At 55.0% G+C, this 22,626-nt stretch overlaps 1 protein-coding gene across 1 annotated transcript in view; it reads right to left on the bottom strand.

Annotated features, from left to right (window-relative positions):
- Positions 1 to 211: 211 nt before the first annotated feature.
- The window catches only part of PADI3 (peptidyl arginine deiminase 3), a 29,831-nt gene continuing 7,416 nt past the window's right edge, over positions 212 to 22,626 (bottom strand). The window contains exons 2-16 of the mRNA XM_002924019.4: positions 21,543 to 21,723; positions 18,954 to 19,026; positions 17,515 to 17,576; positions 16,416 to 16,533; positions 15,569 to 15,694; positions 13,681 to 13,859; positions 13,379 to 13,482; positions 13,165 to 13,276; positions 11,376 to 11,483; positions 10,092 to 10,243; positions 8,552 to 8,696; positions 8,340 to 8,442; positions 5,713 to 5,792; positions 3,051 to 3,176; positions 212 to 1,548 (exon numbers count right to left, since the gene is read on the bottom strand). Coding sequence (XP_002924065.2) covers positions 1,315 to 1,548; positions 3,051 to 3,176; positions 5,713 to 5,792; positions 8,340 to 8,442; positions 8,552 to 8,696; positions 10,092 to 10,243; positions 11,376 to 11,483; positions 13,165 to 13,276; positions 13,379 to 13,482; positions 13,681 to 13,859; positions 15,569 to 15,694; positions 16,416 to 16,533; positions 17,515 to 17,576; positions 18,954 to 19,026; positions 21,543 to 21,723 — 1,903 coding nt within the window. The 3' untranslated portion in view covers positions 212 to 1,314. The remainder of the gene's footprint in view (positions 1,549 to 3,050; positions 3,177 to 5,712; positions 5,793 to 8,339; positions 8,443 to 8,551; positions 8,697 to 10,091; positions 10,244 to 11,375; positions 11,484 to 13,164; positions 13,277 to 13,378; positions 13,483 to 13,680; positions 13,860 to 15,568; positions 15,695 to 16,415; positions 16,534 to 17,514; positions 17,577 to 18,953; positions 19,027 to 21,542; positions 21,724 to 22,626) is intronic.

Below are 22,626 nucleotides of genomic sequence, written 5' to 3'. Positions count from 1 at the left end.
GCATCTGTGTGGTTATATCACCACAACTGCCCTTGGCAGCCCTAACTCATCCTGCGGCCCATGCAGCACCGCCTCACCATCTCACCAAAATCTGGGCCTGTCCGCCCCAAATTCTTCAGGGGCCAGGCAAGCATATGCTTCAGCTGCAAACAACTCCTCCATTCGGTCACGTTCTAATCCCAAAGGGCCCAAATTAGACCCAAACCATTCGTGTTGCTGTAGATTTATTAGCCAGTGATAGACACCCAGCTGGACCCACACAGAACACATGTGTAACTGGCACACACTTGGAGGAAACCTCCCACCTCTCATCCCCTCCCCTGGCACTCAGAGCAGTTCATTCCTAGAGCTGGCCCATTGCGAGCTGTCTAGGTAGATCTGCCCCTCTGGGCCCCCTCTCCTGAAGTGTAGCAGGACATGGAAATGTGGACCAGAGGGGAACAGAAAGCCTAGGAATGATTCTGCCAGGGGTCTCCCTTCCTGCAGAGAGAGGTCTGGGGCCAAGGAAGCATCCTATGCGTTATGAAGGACATCGTTCACCCTTGCACCCACAGGCTTCCCCAAATCCAAGAATTCCCCACATACTTTCTTCTCCAGGAAATTCCTGGAGGTTTTTGGATAAAGCCAGGTTTCTGAATGTCAGATGATGGGGCATTTATAAGGTTAAGGGCCAACAGTTATTCCTTCAACACACATCTAGAAAGGACCAATTATATGAAAGCTCATGCTGGGCACAGGGTGGGGTAGAGGGTTCAGCATCTGGTCAGAAACTTGGCAGGTAGACTGATGATCCAACCTTGATCTACATGGACCCCCCACCTCCTTCTCTCTGGGGGAAGCTATGGGTAGACTCTCTCCCGGGTGGAGGGATCTGACTTTAAGGCTGTTGGACTGCAGAGTAAGAGGCAATCAGACCCAAGCAGAATTGTGGGTCCTTCCTCCATTAGGACACAAAGGCCAAGATGGCAGATGAGATGCCTGGATGTTTCTAGACCCCGAAGTAAATCAGATCCCAAACAGAGGATTTGGGGATGGGAAGGGGGAAGTTTAGAGGAGTCCCCATGGGTCATGTTGATCCTCAAGAGAAGCCACAAGAAGTGAGGCCTTTCTTCTTGGGAGGCCAACAAGAACCAAGTCTGAGAACCAAATGGGTTGCAAGTGAGGTGGGAACACTTCTAGGGAAAAGGCTTCTGAGGGAGACAGTCACCCTCAGTGTGCTATCTGGAACTTTGGGGTCTCTTGATGCTTATTGTTCAGGGCCGGTGGATGTCCTGCCCCAGGGGGAGAGGGTCACGGGGCGGGGGAGGGGAGCGCTCAGGGCACCATGTTCCACCACTTGAAGGAGAAGGGCTGCCGGCGCACGTTGGTGCCGCAGTGCACCTCCCCGTGCAGCATGTGGTAGGGGGTGAAGTCGTCGATGAAGGTGCAGTGGAGGCCCAGCGGCTCGAGCAGGGACCGCACCTTCTCCTCCAGGCAGCAGCGGCCATTGATGACGGGCCCGAACGGCTTGGGGATGCCCAGGTGCTTGCCCAGCACCAGCATGTTCACCTGCAAAGAAGTGGGGTCCCAGCTCAGGGGCAGGACTTCATCATCAGCTCCGCCTCAACACCTGCGCCACACCTGGCAGGACCGGCGTCTGACTTGCGGGCAGCCCTGAAAACAGCTCCGCATACTTGTACGCAGTGGGAGAGGCACGTGGGCTGGTGAGACTCCAGCCAGCTGTGCCATCCCATGGGAGCAACCACACAGCTAGGGCCAGCTGATTTCTCTGGTGATGGCCCTCCTTACGGGCAGACCGTGCTGGCCGCCATGTTTGTGCTGCAGAATCCCAACTTCCTAGGTTGTAGCTGATTGGACCAGGGCGGACATCTGACCCAAGCTGGACCAATCAGATTCTCTCTCTCTCTGCGGCATTTGAAGTTGACAGAGTGGGCCGGTCCAGTGGCGCTCTGCCTATGTCTGTATCTGCGTGTGGCTATGGGCGTTAAACCTCCGGCTCTGGCTAAAGCTGGCTCGGGTGGCCCTGTTTCCTGTAAACACTGGAGGCACTTACATAACTGCAGATCCGCCTTAAACATGCAGGAAGGAAGGGGAATGAAAAGAGGAGGGGAAACCGAGTTTTGCAAATGGGGAAATTGAGGAGGACAAAAGGTTAGCCAGAAAGGGGAAGGGAAATGGGATGAAGCAATGGTGGTGTGGACAGCCTCCCTGTAAGGCTCTGATGGTGGGCAAGATGAGTTCCTCTTGGGGGCGGAGGTGAAGAGGGGCTGGAGGAGGGGAGAGGAGGAGAGTTGGGTCATCTAAGTACTGCTACTCATAAGTGTGGTCCTCAGAGAGCAGCCTCAGCGCCATCTGCTGAATGAGAACCCATGGGGTGGGGCCCCAGTAATGCAGGTATTCCAGAGGAAAAGCCCTCAGGCCTCAGCCAAAGGCCATTTCATCCATGAAGGCTTCTTGGATCTTCAGTCCAACCTCTCAGGCTGGAAGTGCTTTGTCCCACCTCTCAAATACCACACGACTTTATTATACAAAAGAGATGGTTGAGTGGGACACACCCTAAAGGAGGTGAAGAGAGTTTCCCTCGCACTAGATTAGAGTGGAAACTCCTTGAAAGCAGGGAGCAGCCTTAATCATTTTTCTGACAGTGTACCCTAAATATATGCGGGATGGGTGAACAGCTATGAGCTTGGGACAGAGGGAGCACAAGGGATGTCCAAGCTCCCAGCTGATACTGCGGGCTGTGTGCCCACATCCGTATGTGGTCATTGCTTCACTCCATGAATATCAAGGGGGTCCCTGGGGGAAGGGAAGTGCCCTTCCCTGGTGGCCTTTGAGCAAAGGGCTCGGCCAATGAGACTTCCATAGTGACCGGGACAGTCAGCCACCTAGAAGCCTGTCCACTGCCCATCATGGGACCCCTGATTCTCTCTGCCACCCCCACCAGCCACCACAATCCCAAACATGGCAATGACCAAATGTCTTGCCCTTCTGGGGAGAAGCTTGGAGCCTAATTTGGCGAAACAGATTTAAGTCACAAACAGTGGCCTCACCAAGTCAGGGAAGAAGGCCACCGCCTTTCTCCTCTCAGTCTTGAAGAGCTGGGGGATGTCGATGATGTCCCGCTCGGTCAGGCCCAGTTCCCGCTTCAGCACCTCCCGGTTCCAATCGATGCAGCTCTAGGGCGGGTGGGTAGAGTTGGAGAGACCTTGCCAGTGGGTGTTGGGGGCACCCAAGAGGTCATGTCTGGTTAAGGAGACAGGCTGCCCAACTGCCCATGGGCCAACTCTCCACACAAACCTTACCTTTGTGTCCCTTTGTCAAAATACACCTGTTCTGGGTCCCACCTCTCACAGTCCTATCCCACTAATCGGGCTAGTTCCAGAGTGTTCCACAGCATTCTGTTTTTGTGAGTGTTCCAGAATGTTCCATCTTTGGCCCTCTTCCCTTCTTCAGATCCTTCACTCCTTAGGGGGATCTCCTTCAGTCTCATGGTTTAAAACGCCATCTACACACAGACAACTCCCACATTTCTATTTACCAACTGCTTTATAGAGCCCGCTCGCTTTCCTGATCTCAGATTTGCACATACAACCGCCACTTTGCATCTTCACCTGGATGGCTAAACTGGCACATCAGATATAACATGGCCAAAGACAAACTCTTCATTTCTACACGTGTCACCCCCACCCCCGCCAGTGTCCTTCAGCTCCATAAACGCAGCCAGCGGCTCGCGCCTAAAGCCTTGCTGTCCCGCCAGTGCCTCCTGCCCCTCACTTCACACCCTTCTTCAGCAAGGACCGTGGGCTCTACCTCTAAGATATATCCCCAGTCTGACCTCTGACCCAGTCCTACCACCTCCAGGGCTCCCACCTGGTGGACAGCTATCCCCCCACAGCCTGGTTGACAGCAGTGGCTTCCTAACCAGCCTCCTTGCTGCTTCTGCTTTGGTGCCCTGTGGCAGCCATCACCATGTTCCTCCCGGACCTCCAGCTACGGGGGTAGACTTGAACAAGGGCCTCGCTGCCTGGCTCTGGCTCTGAAATCCTTCCTGTGTTTGCGCCCGGGGCCACACCTCCCACCCGTTGCTAACAGCCAATGGTGAGCGCAACAAGGATACTAAGGCAGACCTAGGGCCGTCTTGGCTTGTAGAATCCCCATAACCTTGCTGAACCTGTCTGAGACTGCAAGGTGGTACAGGGGGCTTCCTTCAGCCTTCCTTCCCACTGACCCACAGAGGGTAGGTACACTCTCCCAGTTCCCTCCAGCTCCCTTCCTCGTCCTAACAGCTTCCCTGGTGGGGTGTGAGCAGTGGACCAGGAGTCTGGAGCCCTACCTTATAGTCCCTTCTCTTCTGGGCCTCAGTTTCCCTGGAGTGAAGCAAGGCATGGCTTCACGTGCCTCTAACTGTCACTCGTCTTGAGCGTTTGCACACACGGACCCCTTTAATCTTCTCTACTTTATAGACAGAGACGCCAAAGCAGAGCGAGGCCAAGTGTCTCCTTCAAGGTCACACACCTAATGGATGGTAGGGCTGGGATTGGAACCCAGCCTGCTGGGGCCCAGCATCCACAGGCTTAACCCCCTCGCCTCAGCTCCAGGGAGCTGCCCTTCCTGATCAAAACCTTCACTGGCTCCCCATTACCGCCTGAGTTTCCCCTTGACCTCCTAAGTCTCCCCTGTGAAAATGCCTTCCCCTCAGAAATGTCTCCTCCTTGTCCTTGGTCCCCAGGCACTGTCCCTAATAGGATCCCTGCATGTTTAACTCTGCCTTGGCATTTACTTCTTGGATGACAGCATGCTGGGTATTCTGTTTGCCCTTCCGGACCCTCTGTATAGCTTTCTCTTCTACTGTGTGCTTTGGGAGCCTGGTCCTTGGGAATCGGGGTCTCTTGTGCCCCCTGGCTTCTGGCCAGATGCAACCATCGGGGCACAGACAGGAGGTGGGGGTGGTAGCGGAGTGCAGCTGGGGTATTTGTTCCTGCAGCTCCCTCACCAACAAGTCACTGTGGGCTGGCCAGGAAGGTCACAGCTCCTGTCTCCAAGCCCTCTTTTCATGGTGACCTCTCCAGATTCCAGTAAGATGTCCCCTCCCTTAATTCTTTCAGGTCTAGGGGTGGTGACAGCTCTAGCTGTCTCTCTAACCTGGGGATACTGCACAGTCCCCTGTTGATTTCCTCAAATCCTGCCTGTGCCTTGGTAAATATTCCCTTGATTAAACTATTCCAGTTATCCAGCTTGAGGTCCCACATGTTTCTTGCCGGGACCTAATGTCTCTACCCCCACCCCCTGCTATGAAATACTGATATATTCTCAACACAGCCGCAGAGCAATCCTTTCGAAGCATAAATCAGATCGGGTCCCTCCTCTGCCCAAATCCTCTAGTGGCCTCAAATGTCAAAGTCCTTGCAATGTCCTCCATCACTTGATGACCCAGCTTCTCCTCACCTCCCCAGAACCCCCTGACTCATCTGCAAATATTCCATGCCCCTTCATTCTACCTCAGGGCCATCATCTGTGCTGTTCCCTATGCCTGGATGTGTGTCCTCCTCACATGCACATGGCTTACCCCTCATTTTCTCCTGGATCAGAAGAGGGGTTGGAGCCCCTGTGTCCGGGCCACTTCCAGCCTGGGCTTTCACGGACCTTGAGCCTCAGACTCCATCCCCATCGCTGTCCCCAGCCGTGCCCCCACTAACAGCGCATGACCTGTACCTGCACAGACTTATTGTAGCTGATGAGGCTTGCATTGGAGAGGACCTGGTTGATGGAGATGGTGTTGACCGGCTTATCCCCTGTGAGGGAGAGGGAGACGTTAGAGGACGGGCAGGAACGATGCCAGCAGTGAGGGTCACCGGCTCTGGGAGGCAGCCAGGCGGAGGCCAAGCTCACAGCTACTGGTCTTGTGAGTCAGTAGCTCTCTGGCCTTTCTGGGCACGGGGTGGGCACCACCCAGCAGAGCTCAGCCTGGCCACTGCGCAAGCCTGGGGGTGGGAGGGGTGGGAGGGACAGGTGGCTGAGCGCCACACACCTTAGACCTCTATTTGAGTGCATTGGAAGTGGTGACAGCTTTCACTGGAAACGTACATCCCTTCCAAGGCACTGGGTGCTGATCCCTCTTCTTTCCAGCTAGTGGTGGTAGTGGGGCTGGGTCACCCCCCTGTCCATCAGGCCTGATGGATGCCACTGGACCCTGTCCCTCCCCTCCCAGAGGGGACTGCGTGGCAAAGGGGCTCCCTGGAGTCCCAGCTTCCTGCCTGCCTGATGGGCTGAACCGGGAAAGGGAGGTTAGGCTCACAGTCCTCACAGCTGCTGGTGAGCGCTTACCAGGGGCAGGCCCTGAGTTCAGTTCTGCACATTCAACACCTCATTTAACCTCCCTGTAACCCCACAAGGCGGCCATTGTCACCCTACTTTACAGACGGGCACATTCAGGCTCAGAGAGGCAAGAAGACTCACCCAGGACCTTGCAGCTAGGAAACAGGGGGCTTGGGATTCAAACCCCAGCCCAGCGCTCACAAAGGGCTGCAACCTTGACCAAGGGGAAAGACAGGACTCCCTGGGCCCATGTGCCCGTCTGCCGGCTTGGCATCCCCTCCACCCCTGTTGGGGTGAGCCGGCTGGGGTCCAGTCCCAGCTCCGTCGTGTTCTTGCTGAGTCCTCTGGGCCAGTGACTCCCCTGATTTCCCCGTGCTCTTGGGTGTGTAGGGGGAGGGGATACTAAGAGGGGCCTGGCACACAGCGGGTGACCAGTGAGATGTGCTGGTCTCCTGGACAGCACGGTGGCTGCACGTGGCCTGACAGCCGTGAATTCCCGCCTTCTCCTTCCCAGCTGGGCGGCTGGAAAACCCACTCAGCCCGTCCCTGGGTCTTGTTCACTGTCGACGAGGTCCTTCCAGGGAAGGTGACAATGGCTTTCCCTTTGCCTGGTATCACATCTGGATTTGAGGCTTTTTCGGGTTTGCTCCGGACTTAAAGGCATTTAGCCATGGTCCTTATGGGAACAAGAGGGTTGGGAAGACTGTATTTCTAACACCTTGTAGCTGGGGCTGCAGTGTGGGGCCGGGAAGGGGGTGAGGATCGTAAATGGGCAGAAAGGGACTGCAAAGTTCTTCTTTGAGAGCTTCGGAGTTCTGCAGAAGCATTTCCCTTGGAGGTTTGGTCCAGGACATTATTGACCAAGAAAATCTACAATCCCACCAGTCAAAGGTTTCTGCCCTGAGACCACCAGGGTCCCTGTCGGAGAGGACCAGCCTGCTCAGAGTCACACAAGCTTGGTGGGGACGGCAATGGAGCCATTCTAGCCAGTTGGCGCCGCCACCCCAGCCCCAGCCAGCAATGGCTCTCAGAGTTCCTTCTAAGCAAAATGAGAACGTGGGGCCCTTTGTTCAAAGAGCAAGAAAAAAAAGAAAAGTATCACTAAAGGTGCTAAAATATAAGGCTTTTTCTTTCCTCCATGTCTCTCTCCCGCCTGTCACGTTGGTTTTTTACTTGCTGTTTGATGTCACCCTCCTCGGTCACGGGACCCCCGCAGTGCTGGGAGCCCCAGCTGAAACTTGACGCATGTACACAGCCCACCGGCTGCCAGGCATCCCAGCCCGCGAGCCACAAGACCCACATCGAGCCAGACGTCTCCCCTTCCCACAGGCCCACCATCCCGAGCCCTGGCGAACCGGCAGACCCCGCAGGCAACTGCGACTTCCACACACGGGGTGTGCTTGCTGCCTGGATGGCGGGTGGGCAAGAGGCTCGCCCCTTGCGTGCTGCCCACCCCCTGCCCTGGGGCACTGCCAGTCCAGGACAGGGACCATTCATGCCAGGTCCCCCCCTCCCTGAGATGCTGAGGGGCACATGAACCCAGGCCTCCCCACACCCAAGCTCCTGCTGCAGCCATCATCAGGGAGGGGGCGGGGTGGCAGGGGGAGGCAGAGAAGGGGAGGCAGAGAGGGGAGGCCCCACAGCCCTCACTGCCCAGAGCTGAGGCTCCCGGGAGTCCGAGGGTACAGAGGGGTCTCTTCCCTGGGAGGCAGCAAGACGGTTCACTCACGAAGCACAAATGGGTAAGCGTTTCAGGACAGTGATGGCAGAGCATTAAAGCGCCTAAGGGGAGGGCCCTGTCTGGGGACACTGGTCACGGGCCCACGCAGCTGGCCACGTCTCAGTCCCCAGCCACGGGCAGTGGGGGCTGGTGGGGCAAGGCATGGAGCGGCAGTGAGGCTCTTGAGTTTGGGGGGACCGCCCTGATATATAGACTTTGCCGTCCCTCTCTCAAGCCATGATGCATCCCGCTTTAGGGGAGGGGGCGGGAAGGCTGGGACGAGGGACACAGCACGGGTACCCACCAACAACCCCTTTGAACAGGAGGGCCCCGCCGTGGCCCCACTTCTGCTTTTCCTGGAAGAGCTTGAAGCAGGCGCTAGGGCTGGCCAGCAGCATCCGGAAGCCCTGTGTGGAGAGGGCAGACCTGCCTGAGCTCCCTGGCCTCAGCATGGCGCCCCTGCAGCTCATTGTCTGACCCAGACGCTGGCAACAGGCATGTCACCACTGTCCTTACCTTCTCATCGGGGGCAGGGACGAAGCTCAGAAACTCATCCACGTGGCCCACGGCCAACCAGTCCACAAAGAGCTCCACGGGGGGCTGCACCCTCTGCGCATAGAGGAAGTCCCGCACTACCTGGGTGACCCGGCGGCCGCTGGACCTGGGGCCCAAGGGGTTAAACATGTTACTTAGCTTAAAAAAGTCTGTAGGAACTACAAGAGTTCAAGATTTCTGCAATATCCAATTAAAAAAAAAATGCACCGTGTCCTTTAAATTCTGCTCAGGCTGAGCTCTTCGGCGGGCGCAGGACAGCTCAGTCCAACCCGGCTGGTGACCCCCAGGTCTTGCCACCCGGGCAAAGGCTCAGAGCCGCCTGCCCTGGGACCCACCCTCACCTCCAAGAGACCGATTCACCCCTAGGCCATCCCCTCGGGCCAGGCGGCTCTTCTTGGAGTTCAGCTTGAGTCTCTCTTGCTGTGGCCTTACCTTCTGTACATCAGTGGGGAGAGAGGTGGACAGGATCACCCCCAAGGGGTAGCACAGCCCCAGCATTTTATGCTCGTGAACGTAAACCCTTTCTTCTTTGATCTTCTGCGTAAATATCTAATGGTACGGCCCAAACTTCCTCTTTCTTTTTTCCTTTTTTAAAATAGGATCCACACCCAGCATGGAGCCCAGCGAAGGGCTTGAATTCAGGACGCTGAGGTCAAGACCTGAGCTGAGATCAAGAGTGGGATGCTTAACTGACTGAGCCACCCAGACGCCTCGAACTTCCTCTTTCTGTGGGATCACATGCTGAGGGCAGTTAGTCCCCTCCAAAGCCTCTTGATTCATCTGTTAGTTGACTCCAAATCTGTCCTAACTGCTTTGTAGAATTTGGTTGGCTCAATGTCTTGGTCTCTTCCACAGCAAAAAACCATTACCATGTAATTCCTTTTCTTTTACGTCAGTATCTCTGTGTCACATGTTGAACAACAAAGAATCTGTTATTCTCTGTGTGTGTGTGTGTGTGTGTGTGTGTGTGTGTGTGTGTGTGTGTGTGATGACATCTCGTTTTTCATGTCCTGTATCTTCCTACTCCCATTCTGAGGAAAACATATGATAATAGTCATTTACATCATAGTATGAACAAGCTCTCGAAATATAATTGCTCTAGGACTGTTGAGACTTGAAACTTTTTCTTCTAGAACTATTAATTGACTGCTATTAGCAATATCATTTCTTTTTGGAATCAGAAGACCTGTGTTGAGTCACGACGGCATTCTGTGTGACCTGTACCAGGTCACTCACCCTCTCTGGGCTCGCTCGTGAAATGAAAAGGCTGGACTGAATGATCTCTCAGGTCTCTGCTCACTTTGGCCTTCTCAGACTTGCCAAGGTAAGGGTGGACGGTGTCTGGTGATCAGCCCGCTGCCCGCCCCACCCCATCTAGAACTAGGAATTTATCCCTCCTCACTGGCCCTCTCCCAGGAGTGGAATGGTCCCTCACCACCACCACTCCAGCCACCATCACCACCCTCCACCGCAGGAACACCTGTCCCTGCCCCTCTCTCACCCAGGCAGGTTGCCCCCGATGAGGATCCTACCCAAGGGGTACTCTTTCCCATTGGCCACCACGGGGGGGCTGACCTCCAGGTTCCCGAAGGAGTCCAAGCCACTCACAGAGCTGTCTTGTGGTTCCCGAGTCACATAGCCGAAATCTGGACCCTGGCAAGAGAAACGGTCAGGCTAGGGGTGGGGGTCACCAGAAGGAGCTTGAACCAACTTGCTGGGCTCTGAGCTGCTTACGGATGGGGCAGGAGTGGCTGCCCATTCTTCAGATGGATATACTGAGTCAAGACAGGGATCTGACCCAGTCAATATTCCATGCATGCAGAGGGGCCGAAGTTGGGAATACACAGGCGCTCTGGCCCTGCTGCCACATTAGAGCACGTTATCCCCATGGTCACAGGGAGACAGTAGAAAGGGCCGTGGCTGCCTATACTCCCCATTAGACATGGAGCCCGACGCTGTGGCTCCTGCCGCTCCTTACCCTCTGAACAGCCCTCCTGCCAAGTTCAACCCAAGGGCAAGTACCCGGCTGTTCTAGAGCAGCCTGAATGGGAGAGCTCCCCAGGGCCATCTCTTGGAAGGAACTCCGACAACATTGAGGCCCACGTGAGAAGTCCTACCACCTCTGTGATCCAGAGGTTGGAAGGGCCTCAAGGTCTCTACGGCACCAATGGAGTCTGCCCTCTCTCTTCCAGGAGGTCCCAGTCCCCAGCCACCATCTTCCCAGTGTTTCTTATTACCAATATTAATCTCAGCTAACAGAGCTGCATGCTCCCTCTGTCTGGTACAGAGAAGCCTCACGAGCACCTGTGAGGATCAGGGCTATAATATCATTTTTGCTGATGAAGAAACTGAGGCTCAGAGAGGGGAAGTGACTCAGGCCAGGTCACACAGCATCTGAGTAACAGAGCCAGGTGGTTCTGATTCCAAAGCCTGTGTTCTTAACCGCAGCACTGCTCCCCGCTCCGCCCTTACCCAGAGTTGCCAAATGTAGTAAATAAAAATACAGGATGCATAGTTAAATTTGAATCTCAGATAAACCACAAATATATTTTTAATATAACTATGCCCCGTGCAAGGTTTGGAACATACTTATACCAAAAAGTTCCTCATTGCTGATCTGAAATTTGGATGTAACTAGGCACCTCCTGTATTTTATCCGGTCACTCGTGTCCCTAAAGAACGTGGTCCCCAGTGCTGCGCCCTAGACTCTAAGCCCCGGTGGGGCTTCGGGTAATGTTCCTGGACCCTCAGAGCCAGGCTGCAGCTTGTGGCCTGGACCACTCACCAGGATTCTTTTGTAAGGGAAGTCCTGCAGTTCCCCATTCCTGGGGGAGTCAAAGACCACCGGGAAGGTCTTGTGTGGCGCCTGAACGTAGCCCAGCTCCATCTCGTCCTGCGAACGAGAGAGACACCCTGTGGACAATCCACACTCGTTTGGCATCGAGCGCTTTGGAGAGGACTGTTCTTGGGGCTTCTTTGTCTCAGGCCTGCTTTGCCCTTTGGGCTGAAGAAGGCAGGGGTTCATGATGCCTGCTGGCTGGAGGAGGGGCTGTGAACTCAGAGAGGGGGTGCTCTTCCCTAGGGTCACACAGCAAGACGGGGGGGAATGAACTAGAACAGGGACGGGACCCTGGAGGTGTCCACATGCTGGATCAGGGCAGAGTGGCCACAGAGAGAGCCCCAGGGTGGCCAGAGTTGGACAGACAAGTCGCTGGACATCGACCAGCACCTCTGGCCTCCACGTGTGGTCATGGACAGGGCTGAAGGGACCAAAGGAGGTATAGGTCTGCCTCCTTCTCAGATCTCTCAACTTTGAGCCCAGCTCGATCCTGACCCCTGTGGTCCTGGAGGCAAAGATGGCCCAGCACCGATGAGCTCTATATCCAATGAGAAGCTCACTGTTACGTGCCTGGCCCTGCTCTAAGCTCTTTGTAAACATTGACTCCATCAATCCTTCACACACACACTCAGGCAGAGGCACTGTGATTACCCACATCACAGATAAGGAAAGTGAGAGACAGAGAGGTCTATTTGTCTAAGGACACACAGTTAGTCAGCGGCACAGCCGGGACCCACATCCAGCCCATCTTGCTCCAGAGTCCTGCCCTGACCTTCCACCTTATCAGATGGACCTCCAGCCATGACAGCTTCTCAGCTTGGCATTCACAGTCTCCCACTTCAGCTCCTCCCACTTCAGTTCCAGAACCTTGGCCGTGACCAACTAGAGCACGAGGCGAGCTTTCATGCCTCCCCTCTCAGGGCCTTTCCACACACTGGTCCTCCGTGAGGACCACCATCCACTGAACCCCAGCGTGGCCCTTACCAGCTCTGTGGCCCTGGGCGTGTGTCCCCTGAGAGCACATGGTCCTGTCCTGTCCGGTTGGCCTTCCTCTGGGAGGGCTTTATTCATCCCCAGGCAGAGGTGACACCACCCTCCTCCAAACCCTGCTGGCTCGTTGCTGGCACCCCTGCTACATCTTCAATTGCAGGAGCGGGGGCAGGGGGTTGTTGCAATATTTCACCACACCAGGGTTTCTCAGCCTTGGCATTCGTGACACTTGGGGACCCCTCTGAGATAATCCTTTGCTGTGGGGCTACCCTGTGCGTTCACTGTAGAAGGCCTAGCAGCATCCCCGAGCTCCGCCCACTAGAAGCCAGTAGCACCACCATCCTTGGGGTGACAGCCAAACATTTCTCCAGAGACCGCCAAATGTCCGTCGGGGACAAAGTCGCCTTCCGTGGGAACCACAGGGCCCAGCTGCTGAGGGCAGGGAGCGTGTCCTGTACCTCAGCCACTCCCTTCAGGGCCAGCCCCGTGCCTCGCCCAGGCCCTGTGGGTGAGTGGGGGTTCGATCTGGAGTCGATGTGTGCCTAGGTCTCCAGAAAGTTCTGGAGAGAGGGAGGAAGCTCTAGGTCTGGACTGAGAAAAAGGAGGGTCCCAGGGGGGACAGTCACAGCACCCAGGTCCTTCCAGATATTCACAGCAGCCTCCCCTCCCTGCCCCCAGTTGGGGTGGGCCAGCCTCTCCCTCCGAGACGCCATCCTGGCTGGGCGCCGCCCCGCGGCCACGGTACCTGGATCCAGCGGTCGTTGCGGTTCTCGTTCTGCGGGCAGATGGTCAGCTTGCAGCCGGCCTTCCTGGCCAGCTCCGCCACCGCGTCCACAAAACCCTTGTTGTTCCTCACGCTGCGGACAAGTCCAGGGAGCGCAGCTCAGCACGGAGCCAGGTGTGGAGACCGGAGGGGCCATGAGGGTCCTTAGGACACCCACGCCCTCTCCCACACTCACCGGCACACGTACACCTCCAGGGGCGGCAGGGTGCTGGGTGTCATAATCCAGGGCGCCACGCGAAACACCACAGTGTCAGTGAAGATCGGGGACTCGGAGAAATCCTACAGGGGAAGACGGGCAGACGGGGAAGAGCACTGGCCTTGGAGTCCAGAGGCCGGGCTGATGCCACTGGCGTCTCCTCGTTTCTAGAGGGGCAGCAGCGGGGTGGTCGAGAGCTCTGGGGTCATCCAGGCCAGCGGTGCCCGTCTCTCCTGGGGGTGGAGCCCTTTCTCACCCTCTCTGCCCCGGCCATCCCTCACCTCGTTGGAGTCGTCCAGCAGGGTGACATGGAAGGACACGAGCCCTGTGAAGCTGGCATCAGGGAACGAGAGGCCCTCCACAAAGAAGTGTTCCTCGTCCCCGTGGAAGCGGGGCACCTCGTAGGACACCTTGTCCCGGCCCAGCACGTGCCTGTAGGCCTCGCACGAGTCTTTGGGACCTGGGCGGGGACGGGAGGGACAGCTGTGACCCCCAGTTGGGCCCGCAGAGCATGCAGGTGCAGAAGGACCTGGGCCAAGCTCTCCGAAACCCCCCAAGCCAGACAGCAGGCCCCGCCTCTGTCCTCCCACCGGCAAAGGAGAGAAGATGCTTGGTGCCCAGTGTGGGTGAGGCCAGGGGAAAGGCCATTCCTTTCTAAGATGGCTGTTCAGACCTTCTGGAGACAACTTAGCAGCATCTCGCAAAGTAATGGTTACTCCTAGCTAGCAATCCCGCTTCCGGGGGTCTTTGCGACAAACACACGTACGAGGGTATTCACTGGCTGTTCGTGCACGGAACAAGTATTTCCTGAGCACCTATTCTGCACCTAGGAGGCCTGGTTCTAGGCTCAGGATACGTACACACCACACACGCACACGTGCATACACACATGCATGCACGCACATGTGTGCACATTTAATGCATACAGAGAAAAGTCAGAAGAACACATAGCAAATCGTTAACAGTAAACGCATTTTAGGAGTCAGGTTTAGGGGTAGGGATGAGGAACTCTCATTTTTTACCTTATATACTTCTATACTGTTTGAGCCTTTCATGTTTTAATGTTTTTAAAAAATTTCAGAGAAAGCACACGTGTGAGTGGGGGAGGGGCAGAGGGAGAGAGAGAATCCCAAGCCAACTCCCCGCAGAGCGTGGAGCCCAACGCGGGGCTCGATCTCAGGACCCTGAGATCATGACCTGAGCCGAAACCAAGAGTCAGACGCCCAACCCACTGCACCAGCCAGGGGCCCCTTGTTTGAGCTTTTTTTTTTTTTTTTAATAAAGATTTTATTTATTTATTTCACAGAGAGACAGCCAGCGAGAGAGGGAACACAAGCAGGGGGAGTGGGAGAGGAAGAAGCAGGCTCCCAGCAGAAGAGCCTGATGTGGGGCTCGATCCCATAACGCCAGGATCACGCCCTGAGCCGAAGGCAGACGCTTAACAACTGAGCCACCCAGGCGCCCCTGAGCTTTTTTAAAATGAGCATTTTATCACTTGTATGCATTTGTATCTTTAAAAGGGATTCTATGTCCTTGCTCACTCCATGGCTCTGTGGAGCCATAGTCAGGGGTTTGGGGGAGATGCCCTCGGAATCCTGTAGGGCCGTAGCCATCGTACCGGGAGTGGCTGCACCTTCCAGTACCTGAGCAAACAAGACACATGAAGCAAGAGAAGCCGAACGGTAACTGTTGAATCTGAGGGGTCTGCGTCCAGGGGTTTTTCACTGTTCTCTCCTTTTGTGTGTGTTTGGAAGTTTCGATAATAAGAATTTCTGAACATGCTTAAAATATATTTTTAAATATATATTTTTAAAGATTTTATGTATTTATTTGAGCACAAGCAGGGGGAGGGGCAGAGGGGGAAACAGACTCCCTCCTGAGAAGACAGAGCCTGGCACGAGGCTTGATTCCAGAACCCCGGGGTCATGACCTGGGCTGAAGGCAGACGCTTCACTGACTGAGCCCCCCAGGCGCCCCTAAATATATTTGAATTCATCCAAACGGCCTTGGGCTGTGGCTGTGCCGGGACGCCAGCCGCCTGTTTCAGAGTTCCCACATCTGACCGAGCTTCCTCTGCCCCCCAAGGCAAAGCCTGCCCTCCCGCCCACAGTGGGGAAACTGAGGCCCCCCAGCAGTGGGAGCGGAGGGAGGGGAAGGACGTGAACTCACCACAGGCGTGGAAGACCCGTGCCCACTTGGCGTCATAGCTGGAAGTGTGGAGGATAAGTTTGTGGTCATCGAACAGGGCGGCAGGGCCTTGGGTCCTCAGGACCATGACGGACATGTCTTCCAGGTCTGCGGAGCCAGACAGGGGCGGCAGCTCAAGGGGCCCGCCACCCTCCACGCCTTCTCCTCCTGCCCACCACACCACCCCTCCCCAGGGCAGAGGGTGCCAAGACCTGGGTCTCTGATCCCCGAATCTGTCCACCCTGTGAGAACACTGTTTCCAGTGTTTTCAAGAGCAAACCATGAGGACGTCTGTAAGCGTGTGCCGTGTGACTGTGTCATACTCTCTCCAGGCCTCCGCTCCCTCACCTGCCCAACGGGAAGTGCAGAGTGGCCAGCCCGGTGCCCGGGGACAGGTGAGAAGCATGGGGTAGGCAGGCCACCTGGGCGGGCATGCTGGGGAGAGTCTGGTCTCAGGACTAGCGTCACTCTCTGGTGACCCCAGGCAGGCCCCGCTCCCTCCCTGAGCCTCAGTGCTCCCCAATCTGAAATGAGGGAGATGCACCCACTTTTGGAGAAGCTGTGCCCCCCGCCCCCGTGAACAAAGCACCTGGCCCGCACCCCAGGACATTACTGCCGCCTTCCTCACGGGGCTGTTGCGTGCAGTGTGGGACTGACTTAGAACGTGGGGCATCCTGAAATGCAGCCAGGGGCTCCTGGTGGGGAGGCCGGATTTGGGGTGCAGATAGGAAGCTTTGGCTGGGAGCGGTTAGCTGGAACTCTGGCCCCTGGTGCTCCCTTTGGGGCTACCTGCCAGTGGCTGAGCAGTGACCCTGGGCGCCCCCCTTACCTCGCAGGCAGTGCACATGCCGGTCACAGTTGTCCTGGTTGTAACAGTTCAGATCGTCCCTGTCGCAGTTCACCAACAGGATGGCTCCATACCCGCCAGGCCCCCAGACCCAATCCCGCTGCCAATGGCAAAGCATAGCTCATGATGGGGCTCGGACCCGTCCTGTGCCCCCTCCCAGCAACCACCTGGCCAGCGTCCTGACCCTGTCTCCTCCTCTTCGCCCTCCCTGTGAGGACAGGTCCACTCTCACAGAAGCGCTTCCTGCACCACATCCGGCAGTGACTCCTGACTGCCCATACCAGCAAGTCCAAACTACACAGTGGTCTTTCATGGCCAACTGTGGTACGTCTCCAGCCAATGTCCTATTTCTCAATGGGCAACTTCCTGATTATAGATCCATTCCCGGCTCCAGGCCTTGGCTCCCGCTATTCCTTCCACCTGGAATGCCCTCTCTCTTGCATTGCTTTAGACCCTAGTTCAAGTGGACTTCAGAGGAAGTCTTCCTTGCTCAGGCAGCCCAGCTTGACCTTCTGCTCTGAACTCCCGATGTGTTAAGTGCCACCACATTTCAGTCCAAAGTTCTTTAACAGTCTCATACTTAGTAGAGTTCCCCTTTCGCCTAGATTAGAAGGTTGGCACTCCAGGGCCAGGAACCCCCTCTGGCCCACGGCTTCTTTTTGTAAATAAAGTTTTATTGGAACGGTCATATCCATTGTATTCACTACAGCTCTTTCACACTACAATGGCAGAATTGAACAGTTGCAACAGAGACACTTTGCAATGCCTAAAATATTTCCTATCTCACTTTTACAGAAAAAGTTTGCTGACCCCTGACCAAGACTGAAATTCCAGAAGGACTTTTCCCCACAAAGGAAGGCCTAGCCCAGACCTGGGCGTGTATACACTTGATAATTCTTGGTAATGATTTTTCTCCTGGTGAAAGAAGATTGCCAAACATGGCTGGTTCCCATTTGGTTCTCCTGACTTCAACAGGAGCTAGGAGGCAGGGAGATACCTGTAAAGGCCTCACCCTCTTAACCCAGCCTAGGTCAACTTCAAACTCCATGTCCCTTTCTGGGCCCAGGTTGAGTTGCCCTACCTTGTCCACAAAGCTCCTGCTCTGCCTGCCCTCACAGTTCCGGTCACAATCCAGAGCGATGTCTGCAAGGGGAGGGCAGAGAGTAGGTCACTATAGGCTTCCCAGGAGTCCAACATAGGTCCCACATGCACATTCTGCCTCTAACAACGCCTCCTGCAGACAGAGCATTTTCAGCTTTCTTGCTAAGTGCATTGCAGATGCTTGTACCCATGCAAACTCCCACCCGTCGTCAAGGAGCCCCCCAGTTCCACATCCTTGGCAATGCTGAGTATTAAGCAACTTTCCTTTTAGGTTCTGGTCACTGGGGCTTTCTCTTCTGTGAATTGCTTATTCATATTTTTTGCCTGTTTCATTAATTTGTCTTTTTTTCCCTACTGATTGGAGTTCTTCACAATCTATATGTACCAAGTCAGACATACGCATTCCAAATTTCTTTCCTCAGTCCATATTTTGACTTTTTCTTCCCTTTTTGTTTAAAGTAAGCTCTGTGCCCAATGTGGGGCTTAAACTCACGACCCTGAGATCAAGATTCATGTGCTCTGTGGACTGAGCCAGCCAGGCGGCCCCATCATTTGACTTTTCACTTGTCCTCTGTTGTATAAAAGTTTTAAAATTTAATACAGTCTAAATTATCATTGCCCTATCTTCAGGTTCACTGATCCTCTCTCCACTTGTGTCAAGTCTACCAAGACAACCCAGCAGGAGCATTTTTTAAAAATCTATTACCATGATTTTTAGTTCTAGCATTTCATTTCAACATCTTCTTATCGTTTTCATCTCTCTGTTGAAATTCCCCATCTGTTCATTCATGTTATCTACCTTTTCCTTTAATGTATTACTCAATCTGAGTTACCATGCATGGAGTTTATATACAATTTGTGGATAATTGCCACGAAAAGCTTAAGGTGGAAAAAGTAAGGTCCTGTACCAGGCCTAGAGTATGTCTCCCTTTGTTTACAAAAGGAGGGAGACTGCAGGTATGCCTGTATCTGCCTGCACAAGCACGTCTCTAGAAGGATGCTGGGCTGGGGGAACTGGAAGTCTTAGGTGGGGAGAAAGGGAGGTTTACTTTGCAATATATACTCTTTTATACCATTAGAATTTTTTTTAAAGATTTTATTTATTTATTTGACAGAGATAGAGACACCCAGCAAGAGAGGGAACACAAGCAGGGGGAGTGGGAGAGGAAGGTGCAGGCTCCCTGCAGGAGAGCCTGATGTGGGGCTCGATCCCATCACGCCGGGATCACGCCCTGAGCCAAAGGCAGACGCTCAACTGCTGTGCCACCCAGGTGCCCCATACCATTAGAATTTTTTAAATGTACCCTTATTTTAATTTTTAAAATGAAATGAGTTGGTGTTTGTAAAGAGACCCTTGTTTGTTGTCATTCCCAACTGCCCCCCACCCTTGGCCGAGGCCCTCGACGGCCCCCAACTTACCAACACAGGTGAGGTACAGCACCGCATAGGCCAGGGGCAGGGGCTCATGGCTGGAGTGGTAGGAAATCTGAACCTGTAGAGAAAGGGGCCCAGAATCAAGCCGGCTGAAGCCAATAGCCCCCACCCCAAAGGATAGGTCTTGCGGGATCTGGCAGAAAAGAGAGAGAGGATCTCAGGAACCTCTGGGCACTGAAGTTGAGTTTGCCAACCCAGCTCTTCCATCAGTCTCTTTGCCATTTCTCTTTCCATGCCTTGCTTGGCCCATCTGTAAAATGGGAACTATTTGTGAGGGATTCCCTGGAGACCTGGGCCCCAGTGCTGCCAACGACTACCAGTTTGGCCAAGCCCCTGCTCCCCTTTGGATCTCTGTTTTGCCATTTGTCAAATGAGGAGGTCTCCGACCGGGCAGGGTTTAGGGACCCTCTCTAATCTGTGGGATTCAGACAGGTCTGGACATGAGCCCAGCACCTCTGGGTTTTGTGACCTTGGCCAAGGTCCCTCACTTTCCTGAGCCGTCTGGTTTCCTCATCTGCAGGACAGCGAGTGGACAGGTCCCTACCTCAGGGGGTTATAGTGCCGCTTAGAAACAACATGTGTACAAGACCGACCCCATAGGCAGGGCCCAGACACACCAGCTGCTGTTCATAGAGGGCCGGCAACACTCTGTGAGGTGGTGCAGAGCTCTGGGCTCCAATTCTGGATCCACCACTTGTGACTATCCTGGGAAGAGTCACTTGTCCTCTCAGGGCCTCAGTGTCCCCTGCTGTAAAGTAGGGATAATAATAGTCCCTACCCCAGAAGGTTGATTGTAGGCTGTGACCATCAAAGAAGGAAGGCGGGTGACGTGCTCCGCACTGCGCTTGGCTAAGCAGCCCCGGTACCCGCTAAACGCGGGGCTGACAGTGACTGATGAGAACACAGTGCCAGGCCCACGTATCAGAGCCCCTTTGGCCCACCACCCTCCACTTGCACGCTCCCTCCTGATGGGGGTCCCTCAGCTCCACCAGAAGGCTCAGCACCCCTCAGTGCTGGGAGCCCCTAAATCTTGCAATCACTGACCCCCCTCTGTCAAGCCTGAGCAACGATGCTGGCCTCAGGCATACAGTTACCTGGGTCCAGGTCAAAGGTGGGGGAAGGGGAAGGGCGGGACACTCCGACCCTCCTCAATCCCTTTGGTCTTTGGCATCCACACAGCCCCCAGCTCGGCAGGGCACCGAGGAGGGGCCCTCACCAGCTGGCTGGTCCCCTTACCCTGCACCGGGGACTCTGTCCTGACCCTCACCAACTCTGCTACTCATGAGATCGGGTGACTTCAGGTAAGCAACACCCCTTCTCGTTTTCAGTCTCCTTATCTGTAAGATGAGTTCATTTATCCGTCCACCTGTGTCGCAGAGCTCAGCGGAGGGGCTCATCTCAGAGACATGGGTGGGAAAAGACGGGGGGGTGATGAAGGGAACCTGCCCTGCCCCCCGGGGTGTCAGGCAGGTCTGTGTAGTTTTTTTTTTTTAAGATTTTATTCATTTATTTATTCGACAGAGATAGAAACAGCCAGCGAGAGAGGGAACACAAGCAGGGGGAGTGGGAGAGGAAGAAGCAGGCTCACAGCGGAGGAGCCTGATGTGGGGCTCGATCCCATAACGCTGGGATCACGCCCTGAGCCGAAGGCAGACGCTTAACCGTTGTGCCACCCACGCGCCCCAGGTCTGTGTAGAATTCTAACTCTCTGATTGGGTCTGTGGCCTGGACACGGTTACTCTGAACCTTGGCGGCCCCACCTATGGAATGGGGATCAGACCCTGCCTCTCTGAGCTGTTGTGAGGGCTGCCTGAGCTCACGGCTGCCCAGGGCGTGGCTTATGGTCAGTGGTCCTTAACAGGTCAGTTTCCTCAACACTGCTCCTAACATGGGGCGGGAACCTGCCAGTCCCACACGACAAGGCCAGCTTCCCATCACTCCTTTAAGGGGGCATCACCTGGGCCAAGCTCAAGGGTCACCCCAGTTTTCCCCTCTTTTAAATGCCCCCTGCCCTGAGGCCAGAACCCTGCCTACAGCTGGGGCTTGTTAAACTCACCCTTGGTGGCTGAATGAGCAGAGAGGAGAGGAGGGGAAGTTACGTGCCTCTGAGAAGGGAAGGGGGTCAGCAAGAGAGTGGATCAGGAGGTGAGGCACATTGTAGAAAGGGAAGAACTCATCTCCCCAGGCACCGGCATCCCCCCATCTCTTCATTCAGAGTGGCAGAGATCACCTAATCAACCCTCAGCCTGCAGAAAAACGGGGACACCTCCCTTCACTGGGGTCTTGGGAAACAAGAAAAGAAGCAAATGTTGGCTCATGTTCCACCCCACACCAACACCAGGAGGAAAGGTGCTGTGATCGTCCCCATTTTACAGATGGGGAAACTGAGGCCCAGAGGGCCGATGTGACTTGCGAGCAGACACACTGTTTATGTCTGTAGGTTGCAGGGCTGGCTGGTTCCAAGGGTGGGTACTTAGCCATCACGCTACCCCGCCATCTGGGTAAATAGAGGGTGCTGGCCCTTGAGGAGCCAGATCGCTGCCCCACCCACCCCAGACCAGGGGACCTGCTCACATGACTGTCATTGAGGTCGTTGCTGGGAGAGTTCATGACCACGATGATCTCCAACCCCGTATCAAAGTGCCACCGCCTGGTGTCCGCGCGCTCCCGGGCCCTCTCCATACTAGGAGAGACGTAGATGTCCACGCCGGGGGTCCCATAGACCTCGAACATCTCTGTGCCCTCAGGTACCGACCTGGGAAGGACAAGAAGCCATGGGAAGTGCTAGAGGGGGGCAATATTTATTCAGATGCTTGAGCTTGACTCAAACTATTGCTTCCTCCAGGAAGCCTTCCCTGACCACCCCAAGCCTCTCAGATCCCCACAGCAAGCTCCTGGGAGTGAAGCCTGGACCCCACACGAATGCATACACAATCTCACATTCCAAGGTTCTGTGTTTATTAACATTTCCCTTGTGAGTTATTTTAACCCCAACAAAACTGCAAGCTTTTTGAAAGTTAGGACCCAGTTGAGTGCTTTATAACCTCCCAATGCCAAGCTGGGTTCAAGGAGCTCAGTGAACACCAGCCCGCAAATGGACCCCGCTGTGGTTTTGAGACCATGGCTTTAAGAAGAGCGGTCTCCCCTCAAAGTCCCATTGCACCCCTCTTTAGCGGGCAAGAAGACGTCCAGGGATCTTCCCTAGGGAAGGGTAGTAAATTTTGTGCAGTGCCCACTGTGTGCCAGGTGCCTTGTATTTCCTAGCTCCTTTTAGTCTTGTAAGTCTGCAAAGCGATTGGTATCATCTCCATTGCAAAGGTGAGAAACCGAGGCTCAGAGAGATCAAGAGCCAAGCCCAAGGTCACACAGCATTGAATGGCGTGGCCAGGTTTGCCCTTGGGTCTCTGACACAGGGCCTGTGCTTCTCCGTGGCGCTGCAGTGTCACCTGGGAAACTGGGCCAGATTCAGCCAAACAACCATGTATCATTTATATGGTTAAAAATTCTATGTCATCTGGCCCTGGGACTGCGTTCTCCCCCTCTCCAGCTAGTCTGGGAGTCCTGTTTGAAATCAGTATGTTCACCCTCTGATTGTCTGTGGGGCCCCAGGGGGGCCCACTGTGCCCAGAGGCATTGCCAGACGGAGGCAGATACACCC

The sequence above is a fragment of the Ailuropoda melanoleuca genome, chromosome 11 (genome assembly GCF_002007445.2).
Source record: "Ailuropoda melanoleuca isolate Jingjing chromosome 11, ASM200744v2, whole genome shotgun sequence".
Lineage (NCBI taxonomy): Eukaryota > Metazoa > Chordata > Mammalia > Carnivora > Ursidae > Ailuropoda > Ailuropoda melanoleuca.
Note: the sequence above shows the minus strand (reverse complement) of the source record. Positions and strands in the feature narration are given on the sequence as shown.